The 14,870-nt window shown below is 37.3% G+C and overlaps 2 protein-coding genes and 1 non-coding gene across 3 annotated transcripts; 1 reads left to right on the top strand and 2 right to left on the bottom strand.

The window, feature by feature from the left end:
- Positions 1–745: 745 nt before the first annotated feature.
- Positions 746–5,263, top strand: LOC137710561 (uncharacterized). The gene is made up of 10 exons (XM_068449626.1): positions 746–1,229; positions 1,769–1,817; positions 1,909–1,987; positions 2,081–2,126; positions 2,231–2,329; positions 2,938–3,006; positions 3,083–3,428; positions 3,587–3,735; positions 4,003–4,429; positions 4,519–5,263. The coding sequence occupies exons 1-10, from the start codon at positions 864–866 to the stop codon at positions 4,821–4,823; spliced, it is 1,935 nt and encodes a 644-aa protein (XP_068305727.1). The 5' UTR covers positions 746–863; the 3' UTR covers positions 4,824–5,263.
- A 556-nt stretch (positions 5,264–5,819) lies between these two features.
- Positions 5,820–5,892, bottom strand: TRNAA-AGC (transfer RNA alanine (anticodon AGC)). The gene has a single exon. It is a non-coding gene; the product is annotated as a tRNA-Ala (tRNA).
- A 1,636-nt stretch (positions 5,893–7,528) lies between these two features.
- Positions 7,529–9,899, bottom strand: LOC137711522 (glycosyltransferase family 92 protein At1g27200). The gene has a single exon (XM_068450761.1). The coding sequence runs from the start codon at positions 9,785–9,787 to the stop codon at positions 7,913–7,915; it is 1,875 nt and encodes a 624-aa protein (XP_068306862.1). The 5' UTR covers positions 9,788–9,899; the 3' UTR covers positions 7,529–7,912.
- Positions 9,900–14,870: the final 4,971 nt, after the last annotated feature.

The following is a 14,870-nucleotide window of genomic DNA, read 5'->3' as shown; positions in this document are numbered from 1 at the left end:
CTGTTATTAACATTGGAGAAAAAATAGTTGTTTAAAACTAACATTCATCTTCATAGGTTACATTTTTTGTAATTTATACTTGTATTGTTTTAATCAAAATCTTGAGTTTTGAATATAATTGAATCTTCTGAAGGTTAAAGTTTTTGTGAGCATATTCAAGTACAATAGCTGTTATTTTGGGCATAAACCAAATTGTTTTGTTTGTAATCTAATTGTTGTTGAACAAAAAATTTCCATAAGTCGAGTCATAACTTAGTTAGAGGAGTTAGAGGATTGATCAAAACTTTATCACCATCTATCAATAAAAAAAAACTTGTTTTTTTCTCTATAAGAACTTAGGGTTTTAGCTGGAATGAATGTAGGATTAACAAGAAGTGATGGTAGGGTTTAATTATAGGGTGTGAGTTTATTGATAAATTTAAGTTTTATCATTAATTTCATAATGTACTTGATGATAATTATGCAATAGGGTAAAAAATATAATTAATATTTAAAATTTAAGTTAAATGTAAAAAGAGGTTATAAGTTTAAATAAAATTTGTATCCTCTTTTGATTGACAATTTTTTTTAATTTTTTTATTAATGTGATTTAGATATAACGATACATGTGGAAAGTCCGAATAACATTACCCAAAACACGAGAGATAAATAGTTTTTTCAAAAGGAATAAAGGTAAAAAAATTAATAAATAAAAATTATTCAAAATAATAAAGGAAAAGCATCTTAATTGGAATTTAGAGAGAGAGAGAGAGAGAGGGGGAGCGAGAGAAAGAGAGAGAGAGTAAAAGAAAAGAGGGAGGATAGAATAGAATAGTAGGTGAAGGGGGCGAGGCGGAGGCATCAGAAGACAGAAGCGCCGGCCGATGACGACGATGGATAATCCACCAACCAAAAAGAAGAAAGGTCGTCCTTCTCTCTTGGATCTCCAGAAACGCGCCCTCCTCCAACAACAGCAGCAGGACCAATCCCCAAACCCTCGCCGTCTATCCACTCGCCGGAACCCTACTCCTCTCGGTTCATCCCCGCCGTCCAATTCCCTCTCCGATGCCGACGCCGACGACGAGCGCGCAAAGAAGAAGCACAAGCCCCTCCTCGCTTTTAATCCCAATTCGGCTCCGACATTGTCGCCCTTTAATTCGGGCCCCTTCGGCTCCGATTCGAACGCGGGTGGTGAGGATCCGGGGGCCGCTCTCAAGATCAGCACCATCCATCACGGATCTAATCATATGGTGATCATCACACTACAAATCCTAAAACCCTTTTGCTTTTCTCAAAATTAAACACAAACCCATGTCCTTTTTGCACTTATTCTCTCCATTTTTGTTTAATTTCGAAAAAAGTAACGAAATTATTTGTTTATTTTGCTTAATTTTGAAAAAGTAATGAAATTTATATATTTTTGCTTTATTTCGGAATTAGAATCTTTTAGGGATTTTCGCGCGAAAACCAGAAGTTGTTTTTGGGGAGACGGAATGGAGTAGTGGGGGGATGTGTTTGACTTGGACATTATTTAATTTTTATTTATATATTTGGAATCTGGGCAGTTTTTCTTTATTTCCTAATTTAAATTCTTCATCTGGTTAAATTGTACTATAGAAAGACGCACACCATTTTGTCTGAAAAGCTTCACTTTGTCTTTTCTTGATTTATTTGTTCATTTACTTTTCCAATGATTGCAGAAAATTAAGTTATAAATTAAATATGATTTGTTTGTGTTAATGGTAATTTTAGCAGTGACATTGTTGTTAATGGTTTTATTGCGTTGCAGAGCCAAGAAGAGATTTTGAAAGCGACGGACAGTAGTAGTATATTACATGGTATGACACTGTTAGTCAATCCCAATTCTTGCTCAAAAGCTCTCTCCCGGGGGTTAAATTCTAATGACTGTCAACTTTTACCTGTGGACAGGGTCGCAGGTTGAGTCCGGTCCCACGACACCTTTGCCAGACAAAAAGTTGTTGGTGTTCATCCTCGATAGGCTTCAAAAGTAAGTGTCTTAGGTTCCAAAGTTGTTTTGTCTTTTCATTGACTCTCTGAAATGGCCATGGATGTTCACTCGTTGGTCTCAACTTTCTTGCAGAAAGGACACTCGCGGGGTGTTCTCTGAGCCTGTTGATCCAGAAGAGGTATGTTTTACTTATATTGAAATTGCTTGTTGTGATGCTAATCTTAGCTTGTTTTACGATTAACAATTTCGTGGTTTGGTGTAAACATGTTGGTGTCTGTTCAGCTTCCTGATTATCACGAAATCATTCAAAACCCAATGGATTTTGGAACTGTGCGGACAAAACTAGATCAGGGAGCTTACTCCAGTTTGGAACAGTTTGAGGTTCGTATTACAATCTTTTTCTTGCTAGTTTTCAGTTGTGACACACACGGACTCACCCACCACAGTTGCATCAATGTCACCAGCTACTTGCGTCCTCTTCCCTTTCTCATCTCCCTTGCCTGCTCACTCTCCCCCCACCAGCTGTAGGAATAAATGAAGTGTTTAGGGATGGGTGTTTCCTAGATATGGTTTTTGTATGATTGATAAGAACATCAGGGATTATTGTCTTTTGGAAATTACGGAGATGTCAATTATTGTAATATAAGGCATGCTAATTCAAGTTGAGTCTTTTGCTAGTTAAAGAAGGCAAATGAATCCAGGACTGAGAACATAGTGCAATTTGTCGTTCCATTCAGTATTCAAGTTATTAACTTTGGTCTATTTTAAGAACCATTTATTTCTTTGGCATCTTGATGTATCACGGGAATGTTAGAAATAGAGAAATGGTGTGATTCACCATGGATTCAATCTATTGAGAACTCTATTCTTGGTGCACTAAACTGCGATGGTATCTCATTGCTTATGATCGTGCTCTATTTCTGGTTTGATTTTCTTGTTAAATTAGTTGTTGTGACAGGTTTTTAAGTTTTAATGTTTAACTTTTGCAGAAAGATGTGTTCTTGATATGTTCAAATGCAATGGAGTATAATGCACCAGACACTATTTACTTTCGACAGGTTAGGCCCGTCTTACACTTCTTCCTATTTAGGCAATCTGATCATGTTTGATGGTTAACAATGACTATTTCATTAGGCACGATCTATACAAGAGCTCGCAAAAAAGGACTTCGAAAATTTGAGGCAAGTGAACGAAGATGGTGATCCGAAACCAAAAATTGCAAGGAGAGGCAGGCCACCTGGCAAGAGCATGAAAAAGTCAATTGAAGGATCTCCTGTTGATCGTGTAGGTCCTCAAATTGTATCTGAAACTACTCTTGCTTCTGGAGGAGAGAATTCTAACTTATCCGGCACATATAATCTAAGACGGCCTGCTCCCCATAAGTTCAGGTCTTCTGATGCATTAAATATGGCCTCCCATGGGTATCTTAGTGGTGAAACTGGTGCTAGTTGGTTGCCTGGTTGGGAGAATGAATTTCCAGGTTTGTAATTTCAAGTGCGCCTGCTTCACTGATTTGTACCCCTTATTCAGTTTCAGTTTTTTTCTTTATTTTTTGTACGAATTGCTTGATTTTATTTTGATTCTCTAGTTTATTGAACAAACGTTGAGCCTTTCCTTTTTTTTCTTTTTGGGTTGCAGCTTCGGTATTGAGGAGTGATCTGAAGTATGGAAAGAAACATTTTACTGTAGATGAGAATAGACGTGACACTTATACACAAGCTCTGGCTTCAGGCGATGAACCATCTATCTTTTCTGGTTGTGAAGGAGAATGGAAGCAACTTGTGGCGGTATGTATAATGAGAACTTTCTTGTATTCTTTTCTGAATGGGAGACTGGAATTTTTCAGTGATGTGCAAGATGATGGGTAAGGGGTTTGCTATTAGAAAATAGAGAAGTGGATCTTCAATATGGAGATTATAGGAGTCTTCAAAAATCTATAAAAAGACAGTAGATCTACTATACGTTTATTTGTCGGACTTGTATAAAAATATGATTCTTGTATAACATGATTTCTTAGTGTTTGTTTTATTGTTTTTCCCCAATATATAAACCAGGTAGGTCTACAATTTGAGCATGGATATGCAAGGAGTCTAGCTCGATTTGCTGCAAATCTTGGACCCATTGCTTGGAAGGTTGCTTCAAAGAAAATTGGAAGTGTTTTGCCTAGTGGAATCAAGTTTGGTCCGGGATGGATTGGAGAAAATGAGACATCAAGGTTGCCACAGTTCTCAATCTGTGAGAGGGAACAGAGGGTTCAAAGCAACCCTGCATCTGATGACCACTCAGACAGACTTCTACCTCGAAATACATTATGCTCAAAATCTGTTGTTCCAAATAGATTTTCGCTACAAAGTGGTGTTAACGTAGAAAGTAGGAGACAATTGAGTTCCCACAATGAAGCGGCATCAGTTGACAATGGTGCGTGTGGGATAAGACCTGTGCCTCCTTTCCCGGTTCAGCAGAATTTCACAAATCACTCTGGTAAACTATAGTTCGAGTAGTAGGTTTGTTTACGTATTGTATATGTTTTACCACGAATGAGAATGTTAATATACTTGCCATATTACCAGGGATGTCATCTTCAACTGACAAATCAGTGCCTTCTCAAATGCTCAGCAAGGCCTCCGAGAGCAACGCCATCATCCATCAAATGCCTATCAAGCATATTGCTTCAGAGGAAGCCAAATTGCCAGAAATTTCAAGTGGATCGAGATCTAGCCATCTACTTGGTGGGGAAGCATCCTGGCACGGTTCATCGTTACACAATAAACAGGTTTCTTATTCATTCCCCTCTGACTTGAACGTCAAACTGGGTGCACCCGGCTCACCTCAAATCGGTCTGCAACAGCAGCCGGATTTAGCTTTGCAGCTTTGACTACCGTGAGGGTGCCGGAGGCGCGTATATAGACAAAAAGCAGTAGGGATTAATGAATTACATTAACACATCAGGATTCTTTTCCCCTTTGTTTTAATCTCCCTTTCGTTCTAATTAAAAATTATTATGAAGGTCGTTCTCTGATTGCCGCAAGGAATCATTACCAGTTAAAAGTGGTAGGGAAAAGATTTTGTACAGATTAATCATTTTTATTTTAAAATTTTATTGGTTTAGCAATTTAATCCAATGTGGATGTACATTGGTAATTTAGTATGGGTTTGTTGAATTGTGACTCAGATATGGAGGAGTATCCTGATTGTTGGATCCCATTATGTCTATGGGAGAATTAGACATCGAGTATAAGCTTCTGTATAAGCACTGTTGTTGAAATTTTATTTTTTGGGACCGTGAACGGGAATGATAAACACACATTTTCGTCTCTTGCACAACTATGTATAATCTATTTGTTGTTTTTGTATAATTTATTTAATCAGATGGATAAAAAATAGAAAAAGTGTGTGAGAGGTTAAGAAGGGTGCGTAAAAATTAGCATCCTAAGGAAACACGACAAAATTGTTTTACGGATTAGCACTTCAAAATGTTTTTAATACAGCCGTATTTTTTAAGTTTTTATTAAAACCGATGTGGGAAATATCTTTGGTTATCTGAAAGCACTTTTGACGGTTTAAGAAACAATGTCAAACGAGTCCGGAGTAGGTTATGTAATTTTGTAGTAAGTTTTGCCAACTGCAGATGGAAGAAACTAGCCAACGAAATGGGTAGTCGTTTATGTTCATTTTAATTGAGTCTCCAAGTAGTTGGCCCTCACGTTTTGTAAATATTTTCATGAAAGGCGGTGGAGGAGTTTGAGACGACCGACGAGGAGGAGGATGATGTTGAAAAAAAGGGCTTTGAGTTTGAGGTCACCGCCACCCAAACTTTACCGAATGAGGCATTGGCATTCGGTGTCAAAATCAATGTTTACAAAACAAAAGATGGAGAAGTGGGGTATCGATCCCCATACCTCTCGCATGCTAAGCGAGCGCTCTACCATCTGAGCTACATCCCCTTGTTTGATCCTTGTCATCACTTGACATTTATCAGAGAAGAAAGGGGTGTGCTATTCACACACCCCTGTTTACTTCTCACACACCCTTATTAATTTATGTCCGTTGATCTTCTTCAATTCATCTGATCCGACGGCCGAAAACTAAAAAGGTGTGAGCGAAGTAAAAAAGGGTGTGTGGATATCACACCCCGAGAAGAAAACCCACACATTTGCTTCTTTCACATTTAATTACAAATTGTAATTGATATCCGCAATTGCAGGCTGAAATTATCAACTCACTTTGTTGGGATTTTATATGGTTTATTTAAAGTTTTGTTGCGAAACGTGCATTGCAAGTTAAGGTGAAGTTGAAGCAAAATTTATTTTCTATTCATTTTTCCAAGCTCAGTCAACCATGTTTCATCCACAAGAAAAAACTTGTGTAGGACCTAATTTCTTGTTCATCCACGTTTGAAACGTATCTTGATGCCTGAAAGTTGAAAAGTTAAAATCAGAGACAGATGATCATAGACCCGACCTTACCAACACATGAATTGTACTAATTAGCAAACCCTTGAAAATGAAAACAGGATTCTTGGGTTGTCAAAGAGCGGGTTTACTTGCTTTGTTGAAGAAAATTAAAATAGAAATGAAATTTTTTAAACTTGTAAAATGTCCATAGAGACAGAAGTTTTTTTTTTTTTTTTTCCTAATGATAAACTAATTTTATTAATGATCAAATACGAATAGAAACATTAACAAAGGGATGCAAAGTTAGAGAGAACATAAAAAGTTGGAATAATATACAGTTGTGGAGTCTTGTGCCAATGATACAAAGTCTTTGTGAAAAAATGAAAACATATCCTTATATTATTAACACGAGACGTTACAGTAAGAGTATATCCATGCCATACAAATCCTCGTTGAGCCCGCTAGTACTCGAAATACTAGTCTTGTTAAATCATAACTAAATATTTATGTACTTGGAGAATGTAGTTGGCTGGTAGCGGATAAAGTATTGTATGCAAGGCCAACAATTCAGCTATGCTTCTTTGCGTGGTCTAGAAAAAGACTTCCTGAATCTGCATGTGGAAGGAAAACCGAGAATAACCGTTTGCTTGAGACTCCGATAAGACTCAGACAGCCTGCAGCTCTTCTTTATATTTTCTTCTTTTTCTTCTTTTCTTTACTCTTTTATGTTTTTGGATGGAGGATTCTTTTCGATGTTAAAACAGATGTGAGACCCATATGTGTTGGTAGGTCTACTTCTATTAGAGAAATGGTACAAATAGATAGTAAATGTAACAGTACCCGTGATGATAACCTGATTGAAATAGAACCAAAAATTGATGGGCGAATTCCTTCATTTATGCATGTCAAGCAAAAGCACTGTTCATCATGCATTTTGACCTTTTTGTTGATATTACTCTCATGCAATCAAACATGCCAGATAGCAAACATCTACTAATTAGTTTGTTCAGTTTTAAATACGTAGTAAGCAGCATTCGCAGAACTGGTTATATCATTAGAATTATGCATTTAGGTGTGTAAGTTAATCTCAACTACGAATTAAGATCGCATCGCATGTCAACAATTTGAATAATTTGTTGAAAATGAATACACATGAAAAAAAAATTAGAAATTAGAAGTTCCTTGATCTTAATTTCACATTCAACTAGCAAGGGACCAGAAAAATCGACTGTAAGGTTCCAATGGAGGGGAAAAAAATTCCTCTCTCTCCTTAATCACAGGAATAAAATCTATATCCTATACAAAAAAACAAACATGATGAACAGAATGAACAAGAAATTGAAAGAATCCCACCTCATCAACTAGAACTACTTCCCACCATGTAATCCTATGCCTTAAATATTATGTATACATTTGTGACAAACTTGAACTCCTGCTACATACCTAAGCTTGTGTCTCTGCACATTGTTTTCAATTGCATTTCGAACTCGCATCCATGGCTGCCATCGCCATGGTAACAAAAACAAGTAGGAAACAAAACATATATATGGAATGAATTGAGATATATGTTTCATGATTGCCACACCATTCTGTAGCCATCCGGCGTATGAGACCCAAACCATCTCTGGGTCAACATCTTCAACCGCTCGTCTCTAACCTCGCAAAACTTTTCCGCCCAACCTTTCGGCTCCACCGGCTGAAACCCTAATCCGGGGGTCCTGTCCTTGGACTGAGGATTCAGCGCCCGCATCCAATCCACCACGTATGCCGACACCCTCCTCCGAAACTTGGTCTGGAATTCCGGCCACGCCTGGTACTTATAATGGTTCACCACCGCCTTCTCCATGCTCAATTGCCTCGTCCTGTACCCCTTCTTCAACTTAAAGTGATGTATCACGTTCACCAGCGAGTCGTCCACCGCGTCCAGCCGCACTATCGACTTGTGCCGCTGCTCGAACCGCCTCCGGCACGTGTACCCTTGCGTAACGCCTTCTGCTGGGTGATTTTTCTGGTTCGACGGACCGAAATCGTTGCACTTGATCGAAACCTGCCCAACAACGGTGTTGTTATGGTTGTTTTCCGGTAGCAAAGATTTCAGCATGTGCTTCGACGGTTGGTCCGACTGGGCCCACAAGTTCGGCGCGAACACGAATTCGTCCACGTCGATATACGCGACCCACTTGCACGTACGCCGGGCGTACAGGGCGCCGTGCGAGAACCCGGCTTCCTGCGTCTTAGGCCACACCCAAAGCAGCGTCGTAACGTTGTACCCCTCGTCGGTCAGCTCTTTTACGACACTCTCGAGACCGTCGTCGCTGTCGTTGTCGTACAGGATGAAGCGATCGACTCCGACCTTGGAATGGTAAATCACCCACTCCCTCAGGAACTTTGCCACGTTGTACACCATGGTGCATACGCAGACCTCGTCCAAATTATTTTGCTGAATTTCTGTGGTCCCCACGGTTGTAGCAATCTTTGTGGCCCCCGCACTAGTAGTAGTCTCCATAGGTGGCCTGCACGAGTAGTACGCAACGGACGGGACTACGACATTTGCATCAACGATTTCCAGTGAGATTTTGATGAGCTTCTCGTTGAAATTGACGTCCGTCAAGTTGGGGTGGTGGCACCTGAACACCTCTTGTACGGAGCTTGTAACGGCGGTTCTGACGGCGTTTTTGTTGTTGATGTCGCCAAACACGCACCTGAACTCGGTGGGAGGTCGGTTGACGCCCTGGCGGTTGTTCAAACCCTTGGCGAACAGGAAGACGTCGTCTTCGGTCGAGAACGACTCGTAGACCATGAAGTTCCACCGGACCATCAGCTCCGGAGAATTCGAACCCGGCGCCAGCGTGTCTTTGTCGGAGCACTTGGCCAACGCAGGTTGGTAAAACGGGCGCAGACGCTTCACTCGGTTGGGCATGGGGCACGCCAGCGTCGTCCGGTTCGTAAACGGCAACGGTTTGGAGAGCCTGGCGTCAGATGTGTCGTTGTTCTGGAAGAGACAAACATAGGTGTTGCCTCCGGCGGATGGAAGTGGAGTCTCTGGAGAGACAATGAGTAGGATCTCCCAGGAGGGGAGGAGAACGGAGACGGTGGATATGGCGGTGGAGGAGGAGTTCGTGACGGAGGAGACGTCGTGGCGAGTGCGGTGAGGGGTAGGAAGAGGCTGATCGCGGATTGCGATGGAGTGGTGGCGGTCGTCGGCGAGGGTGATGGGGAAGTGGTGGATTAAGTCGGTGGTGCGGGAGAGGTGGAGGGAGAAGAAGGCGAGGAACAGGGAAGCGCAGGTGAAGAGGAGGAAAGCAGGGAGTGTGCGGCGCATGGCTTCCTGGAAGCAAACGAAGAGGGACAGAAACGAAGGAGGCCGAGAATTTAAGGAAGGTAGTGGCGGGGGTGGTGGTGGGGAGGAGGAGAGCTGGAACAATTGCTTTATTTGGATCGTCATCGTCGAATATAAATTCGAATCGAATCCAAATCCGAGTTGAGATTGGAATTGGATCGTTGGTGACGGGCGTTTGGATTCAAGTTTGAATTTGGTTTAGAGAGAGAGAGAGAGAGAGAGAGAGAGAGAGAGAGAGGAGATTAAAGAGAGATATGGGAAAATAATGAGATGATAATAATTGTTAAAAATTGTGTTGTTTCGAAAGAATTGAGTGTTTAATTTGTTTGGTTTGTTTGGGAAGGAAACAGAGAGTCAGAAATGGAATACGACGACCAACGGAATGCCTATATCTGTTTTATTTATGAGAATTATTATTAGCACTTTAAAATTCTTATTCTACATTTTAAATTTTTTATATTTAAAAAAAATACACTCATAAAATATATAAAATAAAATTTTAAAGTATCAATATCACTTCTTTTATTTATTTACAAAAAGATGTCAAATTCTGATGGGACAAGGATTTTGGGGAATCTGGGCGGCTTGTGCTGCTTCTTCCACTTGTATTCTGTTCTATTTGTCGACTTGTTTTCGGTACGATGTCGTTTTCGTTTCCTTATTTTTATCCAAGTGTGATCAGCTTGTGTGTGACGATACATTATTCAAGTGTTTTTAATTATTTTAAAAATACGTTTAATCGAACTCTTTTTAATTTTTCTTGTATAATATCTCCAACTGATTTTGGGGTCGTCTCCTCCATTTTCTTCGCTTATTTGACTCTCTTCATCAACTCAATGTTATTCATATCTTATTTTTGTATCACATTTTTATACAATTTTATGTGGCATTTGATATGGATAGCCACATCATTTAATTTAATTAGATTTTTAAATTTAATTCATTATTTAATAAATTAATAATTAAGAAAAATTAATTAATTAAATGATGATTGTGGTATACGAGGAGTCTTTCTCCTTTATTTCCTTGGGTTTTACAATTTTTTTCAAATAATGTGGCTGTCCACAACAGATATCACCTTAGGTGATATAAAAATATGGTATGAATAACATTACTCTATCATTTTTCCTTTTTTTTTTCTCTGTGTCCTCCCTCTGCCTTATCTTTTCTAATTCTATCTCCGTCTAATCGTATTTTCATCATTTGTTTCTTAATTAAAATTATCTTTTCATAAAATATTCTCTTTCCTTGTGTATTTCTTCCTCCTTAATTTTCCTTCTTCGTATCTTGGCTCTCCCTTTTCTTTTTAATTCTATCTCCATGTTTCTTTTTCTTTTTTTTTAATTGGAAATTCATTTTTTGTTTCTTAAATAATTATTTTCTCATAAAATTTTCTCTTTTTGTGTATTTTTTCTTCCCGTATCATTTTTACCTCATCCATCATCCTCTTTTTTTCTTGTGCTTTTGGTGCCTTTTTTTTTTGGGAGCTTTAATGAAAATGGCTTGTGTCACATCTCGATCTGGGCTCCCACCACATCTTAGGCTCGACTCCACCATAACATGATATTGTCCACTTCTTGTACTTTTGGTGCCTTTTTTTTTTTTGGAGCTTTAATGAAAATGGCTTATGTCACATCTCGACCCGGGCTTGACTCCACCGTAACATGATATTGTCCACTTTGGACCCCGATCACGCCCTCACAGTTTTGTTTCTCGTCGGCACACCTCTGGCCAATGATTGGCTCTGATACCAAATTGTCACATCCCAGCTCAGGCCCCCACCACATCCTGGGCTCTACTTTACTGTAGCATGATATTATCCGCTTTGTGCCCCGACCACGCGCTCACGGTTTAGTTTCTGGGAACTTAAACGATAACTTCCCAGTGGGTCACCCATCCTGGGATTGCTCTTACGCGAACTGGCTTAACTTCGGAGTTCCGATGGAATCCAAAGCCAGTGAGTTCCTAAAAGGCCTCGTGCTAGGTAGAGATGAGAATATACATATAAAGCTTACAGGATCCACTCCATTGGGCGATATGGGATGTTACAGCTTGGGCCAACAAATATTTAAATCCATAAACAGTGACTTAGATTCCAGAAACAGTAACTTAAATTCAAAAAACTGTGACTTAGATTTCAGAAACAGTGTTACTTAAAAACCAGAGACAATTTATTTTTACAGTCCATAAACAGTGACCCGTTATTATTATTGAATAGCATGCAAATCTCAAATTTATTTTCTGGAGAAACAAACGATGAACTCCACTGACCAAGAAAAATTGAAAACCAGTACCTCAAATACACTATAAATAATAATGACGATCACATTTCAACGAAATAATACAAAATATAAATTAAATAGCATGAGATCTATATTTTTGTTTTAAAGAAAAAGAAGAAATTCTGCAAAACAATGATGAATTCCATTAACGATGAAAATCTGGAACTCAACCTTAAAAGATAAGGGTAAAATCGACAAATCATAATTTATTATAGTTGGACCATTTTTAGTTGGACTGCTTTAATATGGGCCTTGTACTAATCATTAAACAAAACTTATAACATGATTTTTTATTAAATTAAAAATTTTCAAGCCCTTTTTATTAGTTTTTTTTTTTTTTTGACGTATTAACATACTGCTCCTAATTAAACATGGTATTATTTACCTATAACCCATGATTTTATTTGTCTACCTCTACCGCAGATTTTAGTTTGTTTTTGTTTCATACCAGAGAGTATTTATATAACTTACCTATATATACGTGTATTACTTTTTCTACCTATATATATATATATATATATATATATATATATATATATATATATTACATGTCCATTTTGTAATCGACCTCCCTCTAGTGATAATCAACTTTATCTCTCTACCTATATAGTAGTCAGATATTTGAAATTAGTTTTATACAACTATTTTTGGAATTATTTTTTCGTGTTTGTAAGTAATATATGCTCTATCTAAACCAGAATATTCTGTCATTTAAAGGACAAATTTCTCAGATAATAGTTTTGAGGATTTAAATATTTAAAATTCAAAACTGTGTAAGTGATACAAAAATTTAATATTTTTGTCTGAAAGGGAAAAATGGTACCAAAACATGTAATTAGGGGTGGTTTTGGTACATTACCGTACCAAAATCTCTGTACCAATTACCATACCAAATATTTGGTACGGCAAAATCTATTACCATTACCGTACCAAACTTTCAGTATACCGAATATTGGTATATCAAATAGTTTGGTTGGTATGGTATGCCAATGGTAATTGCCACTTTGTTTTACGCCAATTAGTTTGCCCAAAACTAATATTTTTTAATTAATATAGAAGTGTAAAAAATATAGAAAAAATATATAAACGCTCGTAATGACAGACTATACAACTTTCATGAAGAACTTAACTTTGAAATTCGCCATTATAATCATATAAATCATAAATCAAAATTTAACCGTTGATTGTTGTTTACATTTACGCTTCATTTTTCTCATCAAATTTTGTTTTTGTCGGATTTTCTTTTTTGAAAACATGATCTATTAGAGGATGTAGGAAGATGAACAGTTTGGATCGTTGATATTATGTTCAGAGTTTTACAGTTAGTAAAAATATTGCATGATGTTTATAAAGTTTCTACAAACTATACGACATCGACTCATATTTCAGTTAACCGTAAATATCGAAACGTGATATCAAAGATCTGAACCGTTCATCTTCTTACATCTGCCAGATGATCATGTTTTCAAAAATGAAAATTTTAAAAATGAAATTTAGTAAGAAGAATAAAGCGTAAATGACAATCGATGGTTAAATATAAATTTAAGGTTTATGGATTATAGCATTGGATTTTGAAGCTGACATGTTGTAAAGCTTGTCACTATGAGTGATTGTATATTTTTTTTTCACATTTTTCACACTTCTATAATTATTATTAATTTTACCCTCAAATAATTATATGAATAAATACATAATATAATATTAATAATATTGGTAGGTATGGTATACCATCGGTACTGGTTTTGGATACCAGTACCGTACCGAAACTGTATGGTATGGTACAAATACCTTACCATTACCAATTGGTACAAATTTTTGGTAATAATTTGGTATGGTATGGTTGGTAGGACGGTTGGTAAGGTAATTTAGTAAAAAATTTCATCCCTACATGTAATTGGACAATTGAACTGCTAAAAAAAAATATCTACATTTAAAAAAAAATTATTTTTACTCACCACGCACATACTCAAATCTCCAAATTTAGATCTCATATCCTACATGAACCGGTCACTTTGACTAAGATCGGCACAAAAACCCACAGTCCATGTAATTGAAGAACTTATGAAGAAACCGTGAGTGCCAATAAAATTTGCCACCTCGTTATGACACCCACAGACATTAACTTTTGGGTAATGATATGGATATCAAATTCTAAATTAAATATTATGGTTGTTGATAATTGAATTATTACTTAAATATGATTAACGTGTTTATTTTTTACTGGTGACACATTATTTGTTTTGAAGAGCATTTTGGCTCACCACCATAAACTATGTTGTATTCTCACCACACACAATCATTTGTCATGTGTCTTTTCGCTATTTTTTTTTTTTATAAAGAAAATTGAAAAGGTAACATTTAATGCGAAAGCTAACAAGAGTTAAGTAAAATGACACGTGACATATAATTAGATTTATGGTGAGCATACATCATAGTTATGAGGTGAGCAAAAATCCTCCATTTGATTTGGAAATTTGATTTACTAGCATTACCCTTAACTTTTAGGAACATCTACTTAGACTTTAATTTGTGGATCACTTGATGTGGCAGTTGATAATTGAATATTTTTCTTAACGATTTAAATAAAGAATCTAATAATTAACTACCACATTATGTAGTCTCTAAAATATTGTTCAAACATATGGTTTCTCTAGCATTACCCTAATTACTTTTACCCAACCCTTTAAAAGAGGTACCCAACAAAAAAAAAAAGCATGAGTTTGAGGAAACCACATTGGCCACAAGCCATTCTTTCCAATAATTGTCGATAAGAAAAAGTGGAAAAACTGATGGCAAACTACAATTATTCACCTTTTTGGGCCAGAAAAAGGCCATGGGAAATTTCTCCCCTGCTCGTAAGTCAATCCTTCCAATAGACTATTATAACATGCTTAGGATTATTGGGC

Source organism: Pyrus communis, chromosome 12 (genome assembly GCF_963583255.1).
Source record: "Pyrus communis chromosome 12, drPyrComm1.1, whole genome shotgun sequence".
NCBI lineage: Eukaryota > Viridiplantae > Streptophyta > Magnoliopsida > Rosales > Rosaceae > Pyrus > Pyrus communis.
Note: the sequence above shows the minus strand (reverse complement) of the source record. Positions and strands in the feature narration are given on the sequence as shown.